General features: G+C 44.6%; 1 protein-coding gene and 1 long non-coding RNA gene across 2 annotated transcripts; one reads left to right on the plus strand and one right to left on the minus strand.

Annotated features, from left to right (window-relative positions):
• The first annotated feature begins 2,567 nt into the window (after positions 1 to 2,567).
• On the plus strand, positions 2,568 to 20,235 carry NARF (nuclear prelamin A recognition factor). Its single transcript, XM_083874393.1, has 12 exons — positions 2,568 to 2,589; positions 3,067 to 3,122; positions 3,630 to 3,710; positions 4,579 to 4,722; positions 6,348 to 6,480; positions 8,004 to 8,138; positions 12,413 to 12,531; positions 13,371 to 13,500; positions 14,119 to 14,191; positions 16,583 to 16,720; positions 17,396 to 17,553; positions 18,117 to 20,235. The coding sequence occupies exons 2-12, from the start codon at positions 3,096 to 3,098 to the stop codon at positions 18,356 to 18,358; spliced, it is 1,380 nt and encodes a 459-aa protein (XP_083730519.1). The 5' UTR covers positions 2,568 to 2,589; positions 3,067 to 3,095; the 3' UTR covers positions 18,359 to 20,235.
• Positions 19,276 to 25,420, minus strand: LOC310916679. The gene is made up of 3 exons (XR_014591331.1): positions 25,160 to 25,420; positions 22,162 to 22,280; positions 19,276 to 21,703 (listed from the first exon to the last, which is right to left on the minus strand). It is a non-coding gene; the product is annotated as an uncharacterized lncRNA (long non-coding RNA).
• Positions 25,421 to 26,095: the final 675 nt, after the last annotated feature.

The following is a 26,095-nucleotide window of genomic DNA, read 5'->3' on the forward strand; positions in this document are numbered from 1 at the left end:
TTCTGATGCTTTTTCCTATTTCAGACCATTTTATTAAATATTCTTTTCTAACTCCTTTTACATATATATATATATTTTCCACCCTAAGGTCTCAGACTTAGGAATGCAGCTATGCAATAAGCATGTGATCTCACTAACATGCCAGGAGACATTCCCAGAGTGCTAGGTTGGAAGCAGCCCCCAAATGCTTTGGCTGGACAGAATTGGCTGCGAGTCCTGTTGGAAATGAGCTCATCCCACAGCACGAGCCCCCTGACCTGGATGGGAACAGCCTGCAGAGCACAGATTTCATGGAATACATGTTTACCAGCTTGTAGCCAAGGTTTATTGCCCAATTCTGCCAGCTGTGGGGTGGCGTGTGCTGTCACTGTGGCAAGGAGGCATTTACAGCTGGCACTGCCCTGCAGGATTGATGGAAAGCCTGTGACATTTTGCAGTTGTTTGCAGCACTCTTGTTTTCACAGAGAAATTCTTCTTTCTCCATTTCTCCATCTTCTTTCTCCAGGGTGTAAATGCTTCAGGTGCAGGGATAAATGTCACATGGAGCCACAGAGGCTGAATACATCAACAGTGACCATAAAAACAAGTGATGCCTTTAAGTGCTACCCTACTGCTGTCAGAGGAAAGCCCTTAGAGAGTGAGGTTTTTGGGAAGCAGCCCTGCAAAGGTGGTAACTGTTACCTCCCCAGGGCAGAGTAAAGCAGGATGGAGCTTTCTTGTCTCAGATTGTCAGGCCTACTCTGAGGGTTGAGCAAAGATTCACTGTTCTGTGGGAAAATGGCATCCATGGTTAATGGAAAGCAGAGAGTGCTCTTGGCAATAAAATAAATGAGACATCTAATTAGCTAGTGATTGTACAAATATCATCTTACACTGTGCACTGAAACGGAGATTCCTTGCACACTCTTCAGTTTGTAGGAGTTTTAGCTCTTTTTGTTTGAATTTTTAAACTGAAATCAATTCAGTCCAAGTATTTCCAAGATGAAGGATGAAATAGGGATACTTAAAGTATGTACCTAAGATGTCCTCCATATTTCTGCAAAATGCTTTGATTACTATGCAGTTCCCTCATTTTGATTGTGAATACAAGAAATATAGGGGGAAATTTAGTCTTCTGCCCTTTGATGATGTGCAGAAGAATGTGTTTAATCCAGTCTGTAACAGATGAGTAACTTAGTTGACCAGAAATTCCCATCCCTGGAAACATTCAAGGCCATATGTTAAATATGATCTGTGTAGTTACAGAAATATCCAAAACTGACATGCCTTTTGAAGAATCAATATATCAGTTTTGGATAATAAATGTAAGTATAATCAGAGTGTGAAACAGGACAATTTTAGCTGTGCCTTTAAGTGCAAATCTCAACACATTTCTAATTTAAAACTTTTCATCCATCCTGTCATCTTCTTGGTCAATGCAGCTGTTGTATCCTGGTGGAATAAGGTGGGAGGTTGGCACAGCTTTTCTTATGTGAAAATACTCATCCACGAGAGCAAGAAAGATGTCAGATAAATGTTTCTGTTTGCTTTCATCATGGTTAAGCTAAAGGAATTCTTGATCTCTCTGACCTGAATAATAACTGCAAATTAAAAAAAAAAAAAAAAGGCATTACATTCTCCTCTGGGGTTCTGTTTAGTATCCTTAAAACAGAACAAGTGTTTGAAGTTGTGTCCTTGACTAACGAACCTCTCTGGCTGTGCCTGTCTCCAGCACTTGTGCTCAAAAACCATCTGTGGCTTGAAGCATTAGAGGTCACTGTAACAGGAGTGACACAGGATTTAACCAGTGTTATAGCAAAGTTGCAGTTTAGGCAGGAAATAGTATGGTTTTGGAAGTTCTGTGGTTTAATTTATGAAATGTCATATTGCACTTGAAAAAACTTCTCTGTGTAGCCGTAGGCGTTTGCTTGTATGTGTGTGTTCATGTGGCCGGGGGTTAAAAAAGGAGCAAATGTTGATTGAACCTTTCTGTTTAAATCCTGAAAGCTGGGGTTCAGAAGGACAAGAAATCATAAGCATCTTGATTAATTCTCCGGGGCCTTTGAGACTGTGGAAGGCTGATGTCTGTTTAATAATCCTGTTCATGAGGATTTGTGATTCCTGCCTGGGAACAGCATCGCTGGTACTTGTGTTTTGTTACAGAAATGGGAAATCGCAGCATATTGGTTAAATAAAATGGTGATGATAGCTGTATTTAGCAACTCGCAGAGTGTCATTTCACTTTAAAGCCACCGGGAAAAAAACAAGAATCGTGGGGGAAAAACCCTTTGTACGCTACAACGGAGGAGCGCGTTGTAAAAAATACACGGGGACACTCCGGAGAAGCAGCGAAGCCTCGGGCACAGCCCGGGCGCGGGGGGCAGCTGCCGGGCGGGTCAGTGCGGCCCGGGGGTCCCGCTCGGGACGGGGATTGGGATGGGGATCGGACCGGGGATGGCGACGGCGATACGGGAGTCCCTCCGCGTACGTGCGGCGGCGCAGGTCCGCAATGAGCCCGGCGGGCGCGGCCGGGGACGTGCCGGGGGAGGCGGCGGAGGAGGCGGTGCCGCCCCGCCCGCTCTGCGGCCACAGGCACAGCCCCGGCGGCAGGTACGGCACCGGCCCTGCGGCCCGCTACCCCTCCATAGGCTGCCTCGGGGCTTTCGGGGGGATTTCTGTGCCTGTTATTTTTTTTTCCCTGTGCAGCTGCTGAGCCGCGGCTCGTACCCGCCCGCTCTCCCGGCACCTCGGTGCGGGGGGCTCTGAAGAGCCGGGGCTGCGGCGGCGGGGGCTCCGCTCCCCGTGCGGGGCCGGGCCCGCGCTGCGGGGGCACCTTTCCCGCGGGGCTCCTCGGAGGCCGCTCGGTGCCGCCCGCAGCGCCGGGGGCGTTCGCGGGGTAATTCCGGGCGAGGGAATCGCGGGACACGTGAGCGCGGCGGGGCCGCCCCGGGACCGCCCGGCGGGGCGGGCGCGGCAACAAAGGGCGGCGGGGCCGGGCGGACGGGAGGGAGCGCAGCGGGGGCCGGGCTGGCGGCGGGCGCTGCTCCTGCGGGTCTCACCTCCCGGCCGCTCTCTCCTGTCCCGCAGCCCCGGCGGCCAGCACCGCGCGGCAGCAAATGAAGTGCGAGAACTGCACCAAAAAGGTGAGTGCGCCGGCGGGTCCTGCCCGCCCCTCGGCTGGCGGGGGACGCCGTCTCGGGGATGGGGGAGTGCAGCCGGCCGGGACGGCCTCGTCCGGCGGCCCGGGAGCCCCGGCAGGGGGAGCGGCGCTGGCTGCCGGCCCCAAGGTCACCGAGCTCCGCGTCCTCACCGCGGCCCGGCCGTGACACCTCCCGGGGAGCCCCGTTATCGCCGGGATGTGCCTGTCCGCGCCTGTGCTCGGCAGACACGGAGCGCCCTCCGCTCCTCCTGTGCCTGCGCGGGGCAGCCCCTCCACTTAAACCGCCCGGAATCTCGAACCGATGGAGCGGGGGAATTCCTGGGAAATTATTTCCATCGTAGTAATTGCACTTTGAACACACGGTCTTGCGTGTGTTCCAAAAAACTGTAAATAACTCTATCTGGTTAATGACATGAACAGTTCTGGAAGGTGTTCTTGCAGAATGGTAAACAGGCTTTGCAAAATCCACACATTTTATGGTTTGTTTCAGGAATGCAGTAAAAAACAGAAAAATGATGAGACACAGAGTACGTCTGTTGATGCATTGAGTTCAAATGATGGCTCTGAAGAGGTAATGTTGCTTCTAAAACGTCTATTAGACTCTATATTCTTTTGTTTTGTGCACCCCAAAGGAGGTCATAAGGAGACAACTTTCAACTGCTGAATATAACAATAAACAAGCAATTGAAAAGAATTATGAGCTCTTGTAGACATCCTTTAATATATAAATCGAAAATCTTGTAAAAAGATAAAATAAAAGCCCTTACTATGCAAACACAAAACAGAAATTTTAAGTTTTAAAAATACAGAATGCCAAAACTTTTATATCAAGTCTTCAGAACAGAGAGCTTATAAGAAGAGGAGTTTTGATAGTACAAGTAGACAAAATACCTACTTATTCTTTATATCCTAGTATTTCTTCTTCTCAAGTGAGCTGTAGATAGGTAGTGGTAGCCAGGATTGTGAAACTGTTGATCTCACAGAACATGTTCAGTGCAATTGTAGGACTGTGTTTTCTTCGTTTTACCTCGTGGTACAAAGCCTAAACCACCTTGCTGTGAGAGGGACATCTGATTAAAGAGCTTTAATAGTTCAAGGAAAAGTTTTCGCAGTTGCTTGGTGAGTTGATGGGGGGGACTGTCAGCTCTGAAGCACAGTGCAAATTATGTTACTAGCATATGGACTAGGGGCTAAATTTAGATCTTTGTTTACACTTAAATATTTTGCAGTTTCACAGTAATATGAGGAGCAGAGCTATGACTGGGATGGAATATATTATTTTGTTTACATGTAAATAATCTTGGATTTTATGCAAATGTCATGGATTGTCCTGCTTTAAACAGTGATGCTGTGTTTGCTTTTCATCTGGCTCATTGCAGAGATCTTGAAAATCATTTGATCATTATTAAATACTTGTTTACTTTTTTTTTTGCCACCAGAAAAATGAGTTTGATACATTGGCTAATGCTAAAATACTCCTTAGCGACTGCCTAGCCTGTGACAGTTGCATGACACTGGAAGAAGGAGCCAGAGTATTCCAGCAGAATCAGAAGGAGTTCTTTCGTATTCTCAACCTTAATAAGGTAAATCGACCCAAAGAATAACCCACTGTTTACTGTGAGGAGGAGGCAGTTACAGAATGATTAAGCAGCTTGGTTTCCCAAGGCAGATAACGTGAAGATTTGTCAGGATATGCTTTTTCCAGAGAGGAAGTGAAAACTTCAGGCAGCACAAAATGTTGAAGTACTGAAAATAATTCTGTCCTGGAGTTGCAAGGTCACAGCTATTAATGTAAACACTGGAGAACAGTTACTGCACCTGCAGAAGGAAAATTTATTGGCAATGTGATGATTTTATAACTGCACTAACAAATTATTCTGTAGTTCAGTGTTTATAGATATCCATACCTTCGTTACTAGGACTGTTCTGGGTGGGTTTTGGTGCTAATGTATCCACATTATACAAACTTATGAAGATATGTTTTTGAAATTAGAATTCTTTTTAATGAATATTCAACTTGACTACTTCTTGTCCGTATTCTTAGCAAACCTTGTAAGTGTTCTATTGCTGTCTTACTTTCTGCTGAGTTCTGGTTTTTCTGGAAGTTACTTGCTATGTGTAGTGCTCAGAACTTTAGAACCTGATAGTAAATTAATTATTTTAGTTCTGCTCCAGACTTCTGTGCAAAAGCTACTAGAATTGAAGCATTTTGATCTGTACATGTGTGTCATAAATACGGATTAATTACATAGTACTTAGATTTTCTTAGAAGGAGTTTAAGTCTCCCTACAGAATGATGTTGTCATATATGAGAAAATTAGAAGAGAAGAGGGGGGAAATAATCTTTTGGGTCCCATGGGTCCTGTTAAGAGGGCTTGAATCCTTCAGCAGCAAGGCAGTCAGGGACCTTCATCACATCCAGGGGTCCAAATGCAGACACTGAGCAAAGGGCTCATGAGCTCCGAGTCAGGAGCTCTCCTTGAAGGGTCATTGTGGATCAGAACAGGCTGTGGGCTCTGACCTTTGCAGGGTGACACTTGTCTGTAGCACAGCCCTGCTCTGTCTTCCAAGGATTCCACTGGTGTGGAAAATGTCCCAGCTAAAACACAAGATTAATCTTCAGCTAAATGCTGCAGTCATTAGAGCTGCACAGTTCCACACCATACACTGGGTATTTTTATAGGATTCCTCAGTGTCTACAAATGCTGATTTGTTGAGAGTCCCATCTTACCAACTGCAGTGATAAAGACACAGGAGCCTTAACAAAAATAAGATGTGTAATTTGCTGGGTTGTATTTATAGCTTCAAACGCCCCTGCTTCTGTAAACATTATTTATTAAAGGTTAAACATACAGCTCTTTTCATATTTGCTAGAATATTTCATCCTACTAGAACATCAGAGGTGGTGAATGTCCCTTAACTTTCCTTATGCCCTGTGGAAACCAGCCACAGAACTGTCCTGGGAGAGATGGATTTCCCCCGAGTTCTATAAAAGAAACATCCATGGATGATTGGAGATGAACACTGGCAGAGGAACATCCTGTCCTGTTGCAGCTTGAGGGTTGTTTTACAGGGTTTTTAATGATATGGCCCACTGAAGCATAAGACTCTAAGGAATAACTCCAGCAATGGGAAAGGAAGGGAAAGCAAGGAGCCTTACCCTGTTGTAATGACACACCTTTTTTGTTTCCTTTGTTTCATTTACCAGAAATGTGATACCTCAAAACACAAAGTGTTGGCAGTGTCTCTGTGCCCTCAGTCATTGCCTTATTTTGCTGCTAAATTCAATCTCTCTGTGAATGAAGCAGCCAAGAGACTCTGTGGTTTCCTCAAAAGTCTTGGTAAGTTTGCATTTGTTATGGTAGTGAAGCAGAAAAGGAAGGGATCATTTTGGTTGGCTTTGCTTTCTCAGCAGCCTTCCAGTACCTGAAGGGGCTGGAAAGAGCTGGAGAGGGCTTTTGGCAAGGACATGGAGTGAAACAGGCAGGGTTAGATTAGTTAATAGGAAGAAATTAGAGTGGTGAGGCCCAGAGAAGCTGTGGCTGCCCCATCCCTGGCAGTGTCCAAGGCCAGGCTGGACGGGGCTTGGAGCAGCCTGGGACAATGGAGGGTGTCCCTGCCCATGGCTTGGGGTGGAATCGGATGCGCTTTAAGGTTCTCCCAAGCAAAAGCAATGGTGGGATTCCATTCCATGATATTTTGTTGTGCAGTTCTAAGGTGCCGTTGCACAACATTGTTCAGAATTTGAACTCCACTCTCTGTGAAGTCCCAGCCAGGCACCAGTGCCCACATGTACCAGTGTAGACTGGAGAAATGGACTGGAGACATTCCCTGCTCACAGAAAAGGTCACAGGACAAAAGGACATTGTAGAGCTGGCTCCAAAACCTTTGCTACCAAGAAATCAGGGAGGGCTTAGTCACAAACTTCCCATTATTTTATAACTTGAGGGAGAAGGTAGTTCTTATTCTTAGTTCCTTTCAGTCCTTTTGACACATTGTATCTCTCAAACATTCTCAGTTCTGTTTTTTCCTGTAATTTGAAATTACAAGAACTACTGTATTTTACATTAGAGCTCTATTTCCTTTGCTCATTATATCATATTTTTTAAATAAAAAGCAAAAGCCACTTTCCTTGTAAATTTGGACTTTTTATTTACTTGAAGGAAGATAAAGACAGTAATAAACCTAAATAATAAACTGTTTCCTCCTATCTGTATATATTCAATTACATATTTTTTCTGATACATCTCTGTACCCAGTATATATTCTTCATCTCAATGCATTCCTGAGTTCTGGTGGGCCCCAGTTTTCCTAGAATGCTTTCATTATCTACACTCACTTCTGTGGGGATGTGCTCAGTGTTACGTAGGCTTATAGGGAGTGTGTTGGTAAATGAGCAGCCAGGAGGTCTCTGCTGTGTTGGTGATATGCTCCTGCACCTCTGCAAACAACTTGAGCAATGGCAGATACACCTCTGAGTTGGATATCACTTTTTGTGACTTCAGCCTGTCTTGGAAGGAGCATTGCTTTGCAGGAGTCACTGCATGTCACCCAGGAGTCATGACATCCTGTGCAGCTGAACTAAAAGTGACAGATACAAGGTGCTCAGAAGGAAGCAGAGAATGTTTGCAGTGCTGCTTGCAGCATTAGCCACTTGGTGGTCCTTTTAAACTCAGGATGTAGAAGATGTTTTTGCAGTGTATGGCTTTTATTTCTGACTCTGCTGTTTGTGAGAACTTGCCGAGGGGAAGGAATATACCCATTGATCCTTCAGGATTTTTTCATAGGCCTGAAGCTTTGAAAGGGGTTTGTGAGGTGGAGAACATTCTAGTGATTCCCTGTCCCTTTCTGCTTGCTTCCCTAGGGGTGCATTATGTGTTTGACACCACTATAGCTGCAGATTTCAGTATCCTGGAGAGCCAGAGGGAATTTGTGCAGCGCTACCAACGGAGGAACCAGGAGGAACATGCCTTACCAATGTTTGCCTCTGCTTGCCCTGGTGAGTGAGAACTGATTTATCCATCCTTCCTGCCCTTCAAACTGGTCTCACTGGAACAACCAAGGAGCTGAGGAAAGGGTGCCTTCCTTTGGGAGCCTCACATAATTTAGAGCATTTTTTATTGGCTTTTGAGGGACACCAAGCACACAGTATTTGTTCCCAGTATCACTGGTCATCCTGAGAGCATTTCAGTGCTTGGAATTGAGAATCAGAATTGTAAAGGAGGAGTTTAGTGGGTGCTGCTTGTGTGTTCAGATCACAAAGTTTACCAGGGCGTTTCCTCATTGAAAAGAATCTTAAAGAGACTTCGATAGAATTAAACCACAACCTTCATTATCTTAAGCAAAGTTTAGAACTCACCACTTCAGCCTAGGGGAAAGTAGCAAGTGCCATTCCTTGTGATGACTGTGAGATGGGATATATCTGACACTTGGAAAGTGATTCTCACGTGAAATGTCACAGACTTGACTCTCTAAATGTCTCACTTCTGAGAACTTTTTCTTTTAGGAGCAGAACCTGCACTTGCAGCTGCTGAAAAGATGCAGAACATGCAGTCACTGCTTACTTTTTCCATTGTTAGCACAGCACCATTTCAATTCAAGTAAAAATCACATTCTTAAAATAGAAGTTTCAGAAAGGAGGTAGATGTAACTCCTTTGCCAAACACCCTCCTCAACTCCACCCTAAAGTTCATAGTGTTGCTTTTCAAAAGGCTGATGAAAATACCAAAATATTTCTTGCTGCCTTTGAAATAAGTCAAGTGGATTTCATTTATGAAAGAAACATTAGAATGGTGAGTTGCAGTTGGTGATCCCCAGAATCTGCTGTTGTCATTGATTTGAAGTTGAAATGCTGCTGTTTGAATTATACTTGTATTTTTGTTTGTTCTATGTATTTTGCAGTGGAAGTATCTGGGTTATGCTTTAAGTACAACATACATGTATTAAAAACATGTCTCTCTTTTTTTTTTTTTTTTTTTTTTTTTTTTTTTTTTTTTTTTTTTTTTTTTTTCTGTTGCTGTTATCTTAGTGTACCCTCTTATCTTCGGGAGCAGACATATCATATATTGCTCTTTTTCATGTAAAACCTGTGCAGCTGAAACACCCCTGTTACTTAGTTTCGTTGTCTTGTTTGTGCTTTAGGTAAAATTCAAAACCTGAGGATTTCTTTTACAATTTCTGAGAATTTAAATTTTCTTCATCTAGAAACAGAGCTCAGATTATCTGCTGCTCTCAGTGGAAATGCTTTAAAATAGTTAATGGAGCACTTCCCTTGTCCCTGTGTGATCTGCACAAGATAGTTTCTGGTGTCAGTGCTGGTTTTGGTGTCAGCTCTGTATTGTGATAGAGATGGTGACAAGCATGAGTGCTTTCCATTTCTGGGAAACCCAGAATATCACTGTAAACCCATTTTGAAAACATGATATGTTTCTTTGTCAGCAATTAGAGAAAGCAAAAATCCTGATTAGTCATCTTTAAAGTGAGGTTGTTCACCATGTTTCCTGACCTTATTTGTCGGAGTGCATTTTCTGTTCCTTTTTCTCCTTCCTCCTTCTACCTCTGGATTACATAAACTTGTACCAGAGATGTTGTTTCCTGGGCATGTTTATCACAAAATGGCTTTTATATAGCTCTGCAGATGCAGGGTCAATGTGAACTCAAGTATAAATGCTTTACTCTGTTTTTTATCTTGGTGTGTGACTTTTCACAGACCTATCACCTTCTGCAGCAGTCAGGAGTGCAACATCTACCATGAGCACAGAGCAGGGCCTGGATAGTCCAGAAGCTGAGAAAAGCTGTTCTCTTGTCCCTGTCTTAATTGTTCACCTCCTGCTACTCTCTGGGGAGAAACTGAGCTCCTTTTTGCTTTGTTTCCTGTTGAAAGAACAGTAGTGTTACTATTGATAGTGAATGTAATATCTCAAGAGAATCAGTTCCCTTCCTTAATGTACCAGGCTGGTGACCAACATGAAGCATTTGCTCTGAAAAATCCAGTGGTTTTAAGGCACTGCCAAGCTCTGTGTTCTCCCAGAAAAGCCAGTGGGGCAGACTTGCAGCAGCAGGAGGAAGATCATAAGGATTGAGGATTGTAATGCTTTTGTCCCAGTCAATCAATTTCCTTCTGCAGGAATGGAGTTTTACAGTAGCAGAAGTTTTCTTAGGTTTTTTTTGCACTTCCTGCAGATACATAGGTGTACTTTCATGGTCTCACAATAAACCACCAAAAATAAAAATAACATGTTCTGAGCTACCTCTGCAAGAATTGATATGGTAATTTGTAATGCTTTCTGCTCTTTGATGCCAACACAAGCCAGCAAATGGCCGAGAATTCAAATGAATTGATGAGGTGTAGGTCTGGATGAGTGCAGGAATACCCTGATAGAAGAATGGGGTGTGAGGTTTCCCCTGACTGTGCTCTGCAGTTCAGCCCTGTGATGAGTGGGCAGGAGCAGCAGTGTGTGTTCGGAGTGCAGACAAATCCTCACTCACTCAGCCTGCCTGTACAATTAACCAGTGACTAATGAGACTAATGATCTTTGGGAGCTGCTGCTATGAGACACTTGTTCTCTCCACTGCAAGGACAGAAACCATTTAAGGAAGTGCTTCAGATAATACCTGTCAGAAATCTCTTGGGATTTAGTGAAATTTCCTTATAGGTCATGACTACAATATCAAAAACATTCCAGTTATAAGAACCAGCCTCATAGCAGCACTGCTGGGGTGATTAATGAGAGTACAAGTGTTTTAAAAACTGTCCTTGTTTTGTTTGAAGCAGTTTTTGTTCTATTTCGACAGCACTTGAGACTAAAGCCATTTAAGCAATAGGATGTACCTACCATGCAGAATATGCTAATAACAGCTTTTTACCAAGCACCAATAAATTCAGTGGTTTGTTGTAGGGAATTTCTTGGGCTTAAAGTCCCAGCTGAAGGTGGACATCAGGCAAACTTCCAGTTCAGAGTCTCAAAATTCAGTGCAATCCTGATCGGTAAATCCGTGGTCCTCAACTTTTCCTACAGCAGGAATGAATGCTTGTTGAAGATGATGTGTGCCTTTGAGGGTTTTTATGGAAATCAGCTTGAAGTCTGTACATTAACAAGAATTGGGAAGGATCCTTGGGTTTTCCTAATACTTACTACACTGGGAAAACTATTTCTCTGCTACAGAGAGACAAATCATCTGAACACTGCTTTTCATCCCAGTTTTGTGCTGCTGTTGGCATTTGTGGTATTGTTCTGACTTAAACAGTACCAAGTGTTTTTACATAAATGCTAATTTCACGCTTAAAAATTAACCTCCAGGTTTGCCCCTCCTGGGCAGCATGTACTACAAAGCAGTTTGTTTCTTTTATGTAATCACTGATTTGCTTGAAGACAAAGTGTGATTTTTTTATTATTGTTTTTTTAACACCATTTCTTAGCACCAAAAGCAACACACCTGCCTCAAAGGTTGGGCCTAACTCTCCTGCACAATGTCGGTGTGATGTAGGTGAATAAAGCTCCAAAGCCTTGCTGTGAAGGATTCTGGGGTTTTCAGTAAGAGCTACAGAGCCCAAGAAAGAATTGGACACCCTAAAAACATTGATTTGTTTCATTTACTAGGGGAATAATACGACAGCTCTGGCTTTTGGGGGTGCTGTGGGTACCCGCAGCTTGCGCCAGCTGGAATGCTGAAGGGATGTGGTCAAAGAGAGGGGGATTCCTGAGGAACTGAGGACAGTGTTGCGTACAGAGAGATTTCAGGTGCTTCCTGTGGGGGTGTTTCTGAAGGTGTGGCTACTCTAGTAAAAGAAATACTTTTTTCTTGGGCTTGATCCATGTGCATCTTATAATAACGCTTTTGTGTGACTATTCTGTTGGAGGGGAGGCGAGCTGGGTGCATGAGTGTTAAATCTCAGGAACCACCAGGTTACAGTTAAGCAGCCAAACAGTGCATTTGTTGTAGTACATGGTGATCCAAGGGCTGGGGGCTAGAAGGTCAAATTTCTGTTAGTTGGGGTCATGTTCTTTCTGCTTTGTTAAATCTGTACATGAGGAAGGTCAGGAAGTTCACAGTGGACCTTGGTCTAGAATTCCTGACACAGTGAATTATTGATTAAAGCACTATTAACAGAGCCTTGAGATTTCCTACGGCTCCTAAGGTGGAGCTTCCAGCCTCCACAGAATTTTCCTCCTTGTGAAGGATCATCATTTTCAGGCTCTGCTGTGTGACTGCTGCCCCTTGCTGTGCTTATGGGTCCCTTTCTCTGTAGCTGTAATTTTGTTGTGCTTGCAGGCTGGATCCGATATGCTGAAAGGGTTCTCACCAACCTGGTGACCTCTCACATTTGCACTGCAAAGTCTCCACAGCAGATCATGGGCTCCCTAGTGAAGGGCTACTTTGCCAGGCAGCAGGTAAGTCATTCTGATTTATTTTTACCATTATATTCTTCTAAATAGAAAAGATGGGCTTTAATACTAAGATACAGATCTTAATGTATTATATTTGTCCTTTATTTGAAGAAGAAATGGTGCTCTGCTGCTGTACAAGTGCCCATGATGAGGAGAATGTACAAAGAACTTCATTTCATACAGTGCAGTGTGAGCTGGCAGCAATCCTTGCACCCCCAGTGCAACATGGATTTAGATATTTATGGGTAAAGTTAAATCCGTAACAGTTAAAGGTTTTTTGGTGAAATGCTGCCTGTGTAGTTCTACAGCACAGCCAAAACAGGAGTAGAGGAGAATAATGTGGAAATTGCCCTGTTATCTGAGATCAATAAAAGCATTGTATCCTAGGAACTAACCTTTTTATCTCCTCAATTTTGTATGTTGAAAAAATTGCTGTTCTTTACATATCATACCCAAATGGAACCACAAGCACATTCTGTGGGGAAGTGCTGCTGCACATGGACAAATTCTGAAGGGTTGCTGTGGGTGAAAGTGAGTGACAGCCAGAAACCAGAACTCTGAACTCCTGACTTGCATTCACTTTCTAAGGCAATCAAAAAGCTGCAGAAAATGTGCTCTGAGGGAATATGGTCCAGCCAGACTGACTTTGGAAGTTTGTTGCTGATGCTTTGTGACTTCTGACAAATCATTATCTGTGTGCAACACTCTTTAAATTTAATGGGTAGTAATTATTCCTAGTATTGCCTGCATGAAATTTCTGTCACTATTTTTGTCCCTGTCATCCTTCAAGCTGTCTTTTGCTCTTCCTGGAGTTCACATGTGCTCCCTTCTGTGTTCCACAGAACTTGTCCCCTGATAAAATTTTCCATGTAGTTGTGGCACCTTGTTATGACAAAAAGCTGGAAGCCTTGAGGGAAGATTTCTACACTGCCTTGTATAATTCACCAGAAGTTGATTGTGTCCTGACATCAGGTGAACTTTTTTAAATTTATCATCTATAAATATATAAGTGAATCACCATTTTAGAATAGCCTTTATGCCAGAGTTTGCTTTAGTCATAAGGTTGTTTTTTTTCTGCTTTAAAGGTTAGTACATGTTTTTGTGCTCCTGGTAGTACAGGTAGTGCACAGGGAAGGCAAAGTGACACATCCTTTCCTCTAAGGTGCTATTCATCTAAAAAATCTGGTATTTTATCAGCCTGTTACGAAGGTAAAAGTTATGCAAATCCATATTTAAAATGATTGTCTGGCTTGTCTGTGGTCATTTTTTATTAGAAATTTTTCCTAATTCATGGCACCAGTTGCCTTGTGATGAGGATCTTGTCTTCAGCCTTGGAGTCCAAACATCCTGCAGTGTAGTTTGGGTATTTCCAAACATCTTCTAACAGAAAGGCTGAGGATTTAAGCAGAGTTTTGGCAAGCTGAAAGGCCCTTATCTTTGGGGCTGGAAGTGTCAGGCTTCTCAGTTACTGGAGGTAGGAAGAGCTGGAGAATGTGACACAAAGCACACACAGGTGTTGGGTCTCTGAAATAGGCACAGTGTGTGTTGTGCTTTGTGTTGAAAGTAAAATGTCATGTTTTTTTCCTACAGGAGAAATTGTCCAAATAATGGAACAGAAAAATGTGTCTATGAAAGATGTGACTGAAGTAGCTGTAGATAGTTTGTAAGTAGTTTTGTTGTGGGTTGCTTCCTTACTTTGATGACAAATGACATGTTGGAGCATGTTCAATATAAATGTAAAACTGCTTAGAAGAATGGGTTCTCTTTTTAGAGAAAAAAAATGTGCATCAGAGCCTGAGTATAGCACAGCTTCACCCTTTATATAGTGGCCAAACCCAGAAAAATATTCTCTTAGGTGTTCATTACTAGATACAAAAGTAATGTGAAACAGATAATATAAACCTGCATGCACTGTCTAAATACAAAGCAGATAATTTGAGATAATGACTCTTCTACAGTAACTCTTAAAATTTATGACTTGAAGATTTGTGTAGCTCCTGATTTATATTTTAATTAATAGAATTGTATGAAATTCAAGCCTTGCCTTAAGTGTGGCTGTCTGGGGGTGCTGACCCTGTTGAGAGCTCCCCCGTGCTCCTTGTGTAGAGCCCCCCAGTCTGCTCTGCCCTGTCCAGTGCCTCCCCCAGAGCTGCTGGGACAGTCCTGGGCTGACCATCTGCTCTGGGCTCCCCTCTCTTTCACAGCAACCCCCTGACAGTAAATTTTCACTTCCCCAATATGTTCATGTAGATTGCTGGAAGCAGCACTCTTTCAGGAAATGGTAATTAATTGGTTTTTATACTGAGGACAGCAGTCAGTTTTTCAAGATTAGATCAAACTGAACTGTGCTTTAGATGAGAAGCACACAAAGGATTGGAGAGGTTTTGTTTCCATCCCTTATGCTTGGCTCAGGGAGCAGCGTGTGTGCTGTTTAATTCTCAGACTTAGTTACAGAGGCTGCTCTCCCTGATCTTTGTTCAGCTGTGACAGATGTTCCTTGGTATCTTTCCAGAGGGCTGCAGTAAACGTGCTGTCTTGCACAAAACAGAAAGCTCTGGAAGTTTGGAAAAATCCTTTCCAGTTCCAGCTAGTATCCTGCTTGGACCTAGAGGGGAGAAATTTGAGTGGGTCAGTGGGAACGTGTTCAGAGCTCTGTTTGTAATGCAGCTCCTGTGATTGCTTCTAGCTGAGATTGTCACACATAATGAGAATGAATAAAATTCTTGCAGGAATAGTCACAGATACAGTCATGTAATTCTATATCAGAGTCACATAGAGACAGTCTTTTAATTCTGTATCAGGCTGTCCAATGAAAGGACAAGCTGTTACTCAGACTGTGCCTGGTTCATTAGCTCCATTTATAGAATCACAGCATATTCTGAGCTGGAAGGACCCATAGGGATCACCCAGAGCAGCTCCTGTCCCTGCACAGACCCCCAACAGTCCCACCCTGGGCATCCCTGGGGCAGTGTCCAAAGGCTTCTGGAGCTCTGGGGCTGTGCCCATTCCCTGGGGAGCCTGGACAGTGCCTGCACCCTCTGGGGGAAGAACCCTTCCCAAAATCCAACCTCAATCACCCCTGGCACAGCTCCATCCCTTCCATGGGTTCTGTCCCTGCAGAGATTGGAACTGCAGATCCTGGTGATGTCTGACCTCAGTCTCCTCCAGGCTGAACAAGCCAAGTGCCCTCAATTTCTGTTGGAAAATAATGTTAATTTTAAAAAGGACTAATCTGACAATACTGATTCAACTGTGAGACCTAATGACATATATTTTTGCTCTTTTGGGGTCTTAAAAGTAGATCTTGCAGAGAAATTTAAACAACTTGAAGTCATCTTCTTAAAACAAGTCTCAGCACTGCAGCAATTTGTGATAAAGTGCTGGGCATTAAAAAAGTTTTATGAATGTGGGGTCTTCAGAGCTGCTTTTACCTGGAGGAGAGGTGAATTTCCAGGAGATTTCATTGGGATATGATCTCCCATTTTCTCTTCTGAACCACAGTGTAGCACTTACTTTCAGTGTACACCATTCTAACCTGGTTGCAGCTGTACTGATTTGGTGTGATTTTACTGGCATAGTGTTACAGACTGTGACAAACAATTCCTAAAGCAAGAGAATTGTCAGCAAAGACTTGGAATTCTGAAGTAGTTCTGTATTCTCACAGGCAAAAAATGATCATTTATTTAAATAATTCTATTTAAATATTTTTTCCCCAAAATGGCTCTTGAGCAGTAAACGGCTGTTAACAAAACCTTCACGTTGTGGTGAAGGTGCATTCTTATAAATTACATTTGCTTGATATTTCTCAACATGGAAAGCCCTGCATTGTCTTTTTTTAAAGTGGTTTGTTTGGTTTTTTAAATTAATTTCTTTCATCATCTCACTGCTGTCCTGAGTAATTTACATTTTTTAAGCTGTAATAAATAAAAATGCAATGTGTTCTCAGTGCTACAAAACACTTTTTGGTGGGGGAGACAGAGAAGGGGAGCAACACATACTAAAGTAAAAGAATGAAAATTTTGGAGTTGATTTCCATATTTTTTTGTTTCCTAAGGTTTGATGACCTAAAGGAAGGAGATGTAGTAAGGCATGAAGGGAAGAGATCTGATGGTTACCTGGAGCACATTTTTAAACATGCTGCAAAGGAGCTTTTTGGCATGGATGTCAAGGAGATAACCTACAAAGCATTAAAGTAAGTTAAGAGTTTTCTATCCTTGTGGTGTAGCATGGGTGAGCTAGAACAGAAGAGGGTTATTTTCAGTTGAAGGGACCCACAGCAGTCACTTGATCCAACTCCCTGAGCACTTTGGGCTGAGCAAAAATTAAAGCATGTTATTGAGGGCTTTGCCCAAGTGCCCCTTAGACACTGCAGGCTTTGGGGCATTGGCACCTCCATGGGAAGCCTGTGCTGGGAAAAGTCAACAGGAATTTCAGTATTGATGACTGGTGTGAAGTAACTTGAGATTTACTTACTTTGTGCTAGGGTTTGGCCACCCTCTTGGCAAGGAACTGCTTCCTGAAGCCCAGGAAATTCCCTGCCTTGCTTGGTGCTGCAGTGAAGCAGTTACTGCTGACCTGCTCATTGGCTGATAGGCAGTTACAGGCTCTGAACCTGCAAGTCTCTCACTGCAAAGCAGCTCCTGCTGCTACTCATTTTATTAAAACCTTACCTGCACTTAAAAATAGAGTGCTATTATGAAGATTCAACCCCAACTTCTGCTTAACTCAGTTTAGAAAGAAGAGTTCACCTTGATCTCAGTGTTATACTTGTTCTGTTCCCTTTGGAGCATCTGAATACAAACTGGCACAGTTGGATGGTTCCTCTGGGAATGCAGGGGGTTAAAATGTTCTCTGTGTGTCTTGACAGGAACAAGGACTTTCAAGAAGTTACCCTTGAAAAGGATGGGGAGACAGTGCTGCGTTTTGCAGCAGCTTATGGCTTTAGAAATATCCAGAACATGGTCCTGAAGTTGAAGAAAGGAAAGTTTTTATACCATTTTGTAGAAGTCCTCGCCTGCCCAGGAGGTAATTGGAATAATTGTGGATCTGCAGTTGTTCTGCACGTGTGTCTTGAATCTCAGAGGAAAGCTGCCTTACAGGCAGGCACTTCATTTCTCTCCTTAATAATCTAAAATCTCACTATTTATTGAAGTGTCCAAAACACCAATTACAGGTGCAGGGTTGGCTCGAAAAATGATTGAGTTTTCTAAAATCAGTCACGATGTTATCTTATATTTGTTATCTTCTGACCTATAAATAAGTGCCAGCACTGTGCTGCCAAACCTCAGAGGATACTCTGAAACGGTGGCTGTCAAGGGCAAGGAAAGACAAGGAACATAATTAGGATCATAAAACCATGGAGAATGCAGAGAAAGACTGTTGATATGGAAACCTCATTTCCATTAAGATGAAGTTGATACCGGAGTCACTTTAGGTAAATACAAATTGTAACAGCGTGGGAGGAAGTTAAAAAAAAAAAAAAACTTCCTTTAGAGAAGCATGAAAAAAGAATTATGAGTCAACAGAGACTTTATTTTCATATCAAATCTCCATCACCTTCCATCTTTTTAATTTATTTTTTTCCTAAGGGTGCCTCAATGGCAAGGGCCAGGCCCAGAGTGAGGATGGCAAACCAGACAGAGCCCTGCTGGCCCAGATGGAGGAGGTGTACACTGCCATTCCTGTCAGGCTGCCAGAAACCAACCTGCATGTGCAGAGGATGTACCAGGACTGGCTGGAGGGCATGGACTCCAGGAAGGTGCAGGACACTTTGCACACCACCTACAGTGCAGTAAATCAGAGCACGAGCAGCCTGGATATCAAATGGTAACACTGCAGGTGCAGAGCTGTGCTGAGGCTGCAGGGCACCACTGCAGCCCTCTATGCAACCACTGGGCACTGCTGGGGGTGCCAGGGAGGCTCTGCCCAGCTCAGGATTGCTCTGGGGAAGAACCATTGCTTTGCAAAGCCAGAGAAGTCTCCACAAGCCCTGGTTCCTGCCACTGGCATTTCACTTTAACTGTTTGTCATTTCCTGTGTCCAATGGATTTTTTCATTCTAAAGCCTCATCTTCCAAGGTACATAAGCCCTTTCTGCCAGGGACAGGGAGTGTAATTCCTGATCAAGTTACTCCCTGAAGTGAAGGGTTCACTTCATGAAAGGGGCTCCTCCAAGAGGGTGAGATGATTTTACTTCTAGGTCTGCAGTCCCCATCATCACAGGAAAATTTCGTATTGGTGCAGTTGGTGTGAAGTAACTTGGGATTTACTTACCTTGTTAAGGAAAAGCCCCTTTTAAAGGACAAGTGAGTACATGGAGAGATGTAATGAATTTCTTCTATAAGCCTTGTATCCGTAATTCAGCAAAAAATACTCAGTTCCAAACTAGCCACCATTTTTTACTGGTATATTGTCATAGAATGCTTCACAGCAACTGAATCTGGGAAGCTGATGCTAAATGGTTCATTTAAAATAGTTCTAAATAGGTTGGTTGTTACCAAAAGAGAACTTTCTTTCCATGTAAGTTTTCTGGCAAGCTTGGAGCCAGGAGGAGTGGTGCTGCTTGCTTTGGCTTCTCTCTGAGAGTGGAACATGCCCAGATTGTTCTTTCATTTGTCTCCATGTTGAAAGACTTCTGCAAAAAATAACTTCCTGGGGTGCCTCTGAGAAAAAGTCCTGAGCAATGCTTGTGAGCTCATCAAAGTTACGATACATTGGCATCATCAATTTCGATGCACTTATTTTTATAAATATGCTGTAGAGGTTCATTTAACAAACATTGTGAAGTGGTACTGTCATGCAGCTTGTCTGCAACTTCCACAGTTGTCAGAGAGTCATTCAAGAATGTGATGGACAAAAGAAATTAAGATTCCTGCCAGACTTCTTCAGATTTTCCTGGTAGCATCAAATCTCTGTTCATGATTAATGGCTGTTTGAAGCTAGCAAAATGCTAGCTTTCCTTATGCAGCCTGAAAGTGTGGATGGGCTTTTTTAACCATTTCATGCAGTTTGAATGAATCTTCTTGCAAATTTCTTCAATATTACAACTGCTTGTGTGAATAAGAAATCCTGCAAAAACCTGTGAGTATTTAAAATGTGCACAGTGGAATGGGGTGAAGCATCAAGGAAGGCAGGGCAAGACCTGGCACTGGCTAGACCAGGGAGGCTGAAAAGGAGAGAGACAGTGAAGTGTCACCCTGCTGACAAGAAATAACTCTATTATGTGAAGCTGTTAAAAATTGCAGCTTTCCATTAAATAACAAACCATTGCACTTGGAGGGACGTTTCAAGTGCAAACGAGTTTGATTTACTGCACTACCTGAGTGCCCACAATGAGATTATGCCCATGAATTACAGAAATTAACCTCTGCAAGTTGTTCCTTGTGATAAGAACGATACTTCACGTGGTGCAATATCAGAACATCGCCAGAAATCTACCTCTGTAGGGGAAGGGAGTCCAGGAGTGGTGGGAAGAGCTGTGTGTAGCTGGAAGGGTAATAAATGTCTGCTAGAGAAGGATGGGGGTGTTGTGTGACATTTCAGAAGCAACATACACCTCCTGATTTTATCTGCCGTGATTTCCTCCAAAAACTCCACCAGAACTGTGCTGTAATAAAGTGCTCCTGTTCTACTTGTATAGGCCTGTTTCTCTGTATATATGGTTTGTAGCTGGATGCATGTTTAAATTATATCACTGCTGCTCTTTGTACAGTGTGCTCATTTTTTTATGTGTGTCTGCCGGGTGAAATGGTACAAGATCAGTTTGCTTTTCTGAGGAAATCTCCAGGAAACTCCCCAAGAGCTGCCTTGCTGTTCTGAAAGCAGAGCCCTGAACTGTTTGTCCAACGAGATGGATCCTCCCCAGGGCTGGGGGGCACTTTTGGCAGTGCTTGCCTGCCCCACTGAAGGGCCTCCCTCACTCCCTGTGCTGCTGGGGAGCCCAGGAATGGGCTGGCAGTGGGTGAAATCTGCTCTGCTCCCACTGCAAGGGAAATGGGTGGCTCAGTGTCTAAAATAACCTGTTTCAGCTGGGTCCACCATCTCTTCCATCTGCTCAAGGGCTTTCACCTATTGAGGTACTCACAGTGCAGAGCTGTTGATGATTTATCTGCTGCAGAATTCTTTTTTAAAGATAAGGCATCTACCTAAGCTTGTAGTGGCTACACAGAATGTATTCTCATTAGTGACCTAAGTAACTGAGACTTGTCTTTTTTTCTTTTTTTTTTTTTTTTTTCAGCTTTTGTTTTATAAGACTTTTTGGACTAAAATGTTTTAGTTTTTTAAAGGCCTTTTCTTTAAAGTGCTAGTTTAAAAGGAAAGAAAAGTTCTATCCTGTAAATCTATCCCCCTTCACCTGCTTTCATTGAAATTTTAACATATCAGAAAAACTTGTTGCAGCTTCATAAATAGTGAAATACTTGCCTATGGTTTGATTTTGCCTTTTAAATCTGCAGTTGTAAAGTCCGTTGATGTTGACCATACGTGTTTGTAGCCACACTTCTGAAATTACAGCACTATTTAATTCCCTGATTGGATTCCCTGATTCCCTAATAATTTCTATTCCTGCCTTTTCAGCAACAGGAAAAGCTCCTGCCATGGCCACAGCCATAGTGCTTTACCTCTCCCTTGAATGTTGTGCTGAGACAAGAGGATTTTTAGAAAATTGTAAACTGGAGGAATTGTGAGAAAGGAACTGGATAAAGTAAATGAATTAATAAAATTGTCTTGAGTTCTTGACATGAGCATGTCAGGTGCTGGATTCTTGGGGTTATGGTCCTTTGCTCTGAGGCTGCTCCAGCGTGTTGTGAAGTCCCTTTGCCTAGTGCAGGAGGTTTCCCTCAGCCACAGCACCTGTGTGACCCCTGTGCCCAAGCACAGGGGCTGTGCTGTCCCCCAGAGTAATGCAGATCTCCAAATGCAGCAGTCTCAGCTGGATTATACCTGAATGGTGTTCAGTTACCCAAATTCTGGTGCTTTGTTTTCAATTGCAGCATGACCATGAATTGTGAATAAATCTCAGTACTCAGTTCTGTGCTGGTTCCGTCTCGTTCCATGTAGAAGTTTAACTCTTTAAGTACACCTGGTTTCACCCAGGGGGTTTTTCTGGGGCACATCTGTGACACCAGCACTGCAGCAGCACTTTATGGGACATTTGGATCACAGCTGCACCTCAGACTCTGCTAAATGGAAGGAAAGTTGGCAGATTGCTGTAGGAAATGGTAATTTGCTCTCTAGAATTGTCAATTAATAGATTGATTCCTTGCAAGGCAGACAAGCCTCTGTGGCCTTAAAGCTCTTGTGCCTGGGGAGGATGATGTTGGTGCCTGAAACCAGCCTCTGAGAGTGGCTGGTTGTGCTGAGGTTACTGTATGGAGCCACTTTAAACACGGGCCCACAGGGAAAGGACTCAGTGTGTGACCTGATGCAACAGCTGAGGAAAGGGTGAAAATCAACCCTGACACAGACAAGGGATTTTTTTTTCATTGCTAAGTTGTGTGAAAATTTAATGAATTGAGCAAACATTTCCATATGTTCTCTTGAGCAGTTGGGACCTGGATTTCTACTAAAAACAACTCGATTTGAAGGTGTTCTCTGGTGGGTTTTTTTTTGTCAAGGGCCAGCAAGGCCGGGTTACCTGGCCAGAGGAGGAGCAGTTGGCACAGAGCAGGCTTGTTCCTGGTGCTGGGTAAACAAGTGACTCGTAGGGCAGGTTTGGAGGAGGAGAGCCAAGGTGTTAAGATGGCCTTAGCTGCTCTAGAAATGAAAAATAACTACTGAGGATTTGTGTCAGCAAAGCAGAGGGCATTTCCAGTTAAATTGTGCAGCGTTTATCCCAAAACACTGCGTTTCTGCCCTTATTCTCCAAGTGAGTAGTTGGGTGCATCTGAAAAATAACGTAGAGATTCTGCAAATCTGCCTGATTAAATTTTCCAGTGTTAAATGGCTTTTTTTCCCTCCCCCCCAAAGTATTTAATATAAAACAGCAGTAAAATACAATGAAACACCTAATTCAAAAGTAGTAAGAATTCTAGAAAGTGTTCTGTCAAATTCATTGCATTGAAGAAAACTGGGACGAGCGTGACCCAGCTGAGGCCGGGGACACCCAGTGGCGCTGAGCTGGAGCTTCATCGCGGCTCGGTGTGTCCCTGCTGCACTGTGGGGCAAGAAAAGAGAGACCTGGGGCAGGTTCTACCGAGATTTGAACTCGGATCGCTGGATTCAAAGTCCAGAGTGCTGACCATTACACCATAGAACCGGGCGGTGCCACAGGCCTCCGCCAGCCCCCACAATTAATCCACAGCAAACCAACGCCGCTGGGAAATCTCTGCCCGCTCTGCCCTCGCACTCGGAATGGCCGATGGGAATTTAACACCCGAATATTCCTGTTTGTTCCGAGTTGCTGCGATACTCGTTGTCTTCCCAGAATCGTGGAATGGGTTGGAAGGGATGTTAAAGCTCATCCAGTCCCAGCCTCATGCCACGGGCAGGGCCAGCTTCCACTATCCCGGCTTGCTCCAAGCCCCATCCAACCTGACCTTTAATGGCACCAGTGATGGAGCATCGAGTTTCTCTGGGCACCCTGTGCTAAGGCCGTGCCACCCTCACTGGGAAGAATTTCTTCCCAATATCCCCCCTGATCCTCCCTGCGGCAGAGTGAAGCCGTTCCCCCTTGTCCTGTCACTCCAGTCCCTTGTCCATAGTCCTTCCCCAGCTCTCCTGGAGCCCCTTTGGGCACCGGGAGGCCACAGTAAGGTCACCCCTGGTCTAATGAGGGCAGAAAGCAAACACGAGTACTGGAGAACATCTGCTGTCAGAGACGCCCCAAAACCTCACCCCTGCAGGGCTCAGCAGCTGCCACCAGCTTTGCTGATGGGAATTCAGGACTGTGTTTCCACACAGGCGATTCAAATCACAGAAAGAAAAGGAAACAATGTGTTGTGACATGTCTGAGATTTTTCAGGCAATTTGTCAATAAGTACTAATCTGGCTGCAATAAATAATGGATACGGAGGGGAGAAAACACCAGGAGAATTCTCTGATTGGCCACTGTTCTACTTCAGAGACGCTTTCCACGAGGGATGGAATATTTATGGAATTCTAACAGTGCATGAATAACGCCTTTAAGTGATTTTCCCTGGTTCTGACTAATAAAGAAATGTGTTTAGGGCAAAAAACGTTCAGGTTCCACCGAGATTTGAACTCGGATCGCTGGATTCAGAGTCCAGAGTGCTAACCATTACACCATGGAACCACACAACACGAGCCCCCGAGCCGCGCCTTGTGAGCCAAATGTGGGCAAAGGGGATTGCATAATTCTAATGTACCCAGAAACAAAACCCCTGCCTTGTTTGTCTTCCATGCATTCCGCACGTACTCGTTCCATGTGAGAATTCCGCCGTTCGTTTCTCACATTGTACAGCCCTGAAACAACGCCCAGTGAGAAGCACTGTGGCATTAAATTCACGGAGCCTTCTTGCTCAGATCCTGCAATCCACAAGCCAAATAGACTTTCAGTTACCACGTGCATTGACTTTCACATTTTCACGTTTGTGTTTTTATTTTGCTTTCCTACATTTTGCGCTGAGAGTCTGCTGGCTATGTTTGGCATTGCCACATTGTTTCATTTAATCCGGCAAGACAGGGAAAAATTACAAGTGTGTGCAATGAGCTTTTGATGCCTAATTAAAGACATGGACCTCCTGGAGCAGGTCCAGACGAAGGCATGAAGATGCTCAGAGGAGCACTTCTATGAGGAAAGGCTGAGAGAGCTGGGGCTGTTCAGCCTGGAGCAGAGAAGGCTCCCGGGAACCTTGTGACCTTTCACTATATAAGGGAGCTTTCTTATGAAAGATAAAGAAGAAACTTTCCACCACAAGGGCGCTGAGGCATTGGCACAGGGTGCCCGGAGAGGTGGTAGATGCCCCATCCCTAGAAACATTCAAAGCCAGGTCGGACGGGGCTCTGATTAACTCGGTGTGTCCCTTAACCACGGAAAGGGGTGGAACTAAATGGTTTTTAAGGGTTCCTTCCCACCCAAACCATCCTGTGACTCGACGAGAACTTCTAACTGCACTAGAAGAAAGGCTGAGGACATCCCACTGCGCAGCGCTCCGTCGGTCTTTTACTCCCATCAGCTATACTGCGTGTCGCCAAAATCTTATGAAAAACAACTGTCCTGGCACCAGCCACACCACTGTCTCCCACACTCAAAAATAACCAACACAGAGGACGGGCGCTGCGCAGTGAGACGAGAGAAAAACGAAAATTTTAGTGCTAGCAGAGGATGGTTTCGATCCATCGACCTCTGGGTTATGGGCCCAGCACGCTTCCGCTGCGCCACTCTGCTGCCCATGCTAAGTGCCGGTTTTGCGCGAGTCAAGAAGGGTTAACGCCGCCTAGTGCCCGTTTACCGCCCCCCGTGTACGGACGCGTTCCCTGCCCGTCCCCGCGGCCCCGCTACAGCCGCCTGCTCCGGAGATAGACTCCAAATATATAAGGAGTAATGGTCAGAAATGAAAACACAAGAAGTCTCGCCTCAGCAAGAGGAAGAACCTCTTCACGCTGAGGGTGGCAGGGCAGCGGAACGCTGCCCGGGGAGCGGGGTGTCCCTCTCTGCAGACACTCAAACCCACCTGGACGCGTTCCTGAGTCCCCTGCTCCAGCTGTCCCTGTCTGGGCAGGGGGCTTTCATCTCCACACGGACCTTCCAACCCGAATGATTCTGTGAGACGACAAATGGCTTCAGCCACCCGCGTACCGCCACAGGTCAGCAATATGAACTAATTTAGGTCTAAACCACCACAGAGAAGTATCACATTCCCAACTGCGCACAGCCGAACCCGACAGCGAAGCCCGCCGGGGGTTATTGATACACAGCGGCCCCGTGAGGAGCCCCGGTACCGCCCCGCCCCAGAGTGCTTTGCGCACATTTGCATACAGCAGGGCTATTTGCATAAGCCGCGTGCGGCCGGATTTGGGGTGTGTCCCCCCGCTCTCCGCCATCCCCTGCCCGCCCAGACCCTCACTACAGCCCGGGTGCTGTGCTCGGCTACTGCTGCTCCCATCGGCACGTCGATCTAGCCCACCCCAGTCGCCCTGACCTTTCGGAGTCCGAATCCTTGGGCTTCAAATACCGTCTGGTAAACGAGCGAATTCGTGCTCGCTTCGGCAGCACATATACTAAAATTGGAACGATACAGAGAAGATTAGCATGGCCCCTGCGCAAGGATGACACGCAAATTCGTGAAGCGTTCCATATTTTTTCCTCCCTGTCATCAAGCCCTCCAAGCCTGGAAGAGGGAGTTTAGCTGTGACCACCCTGTCCCTGCAGGTGGAGGTCAGGCTTTGGGCCAGGAGTAGAGAAGACGGTCTCGAGCGGCACCAAGGAGGTTCAGGTTGCACATCAGGAAGATTTTCTTCATGAAAAGGGTAATTAAACATCAGAATGGGCTGCCCAGAGTGGAGTCACTGTCCCTGGAGGTGTTCCAGAAACAGCTGGACAGTGTACTCAGTGCCCTGTTCTGACAAGGGGGTGTTTGGTCACAGGCTGGACATGATGATCCCAGATG

Source organism: Zosterops lateralis, assembly GCF_965231275.1.
Source record: "Zosterops lateralis genome assembly, chromosome: 18".
Lineage (NCBI taxonomy): Eukaryota > Metazoa > Chordata > Aves > Passeriformes > Zosteropidae > Zosterops > Zosterops lateralis.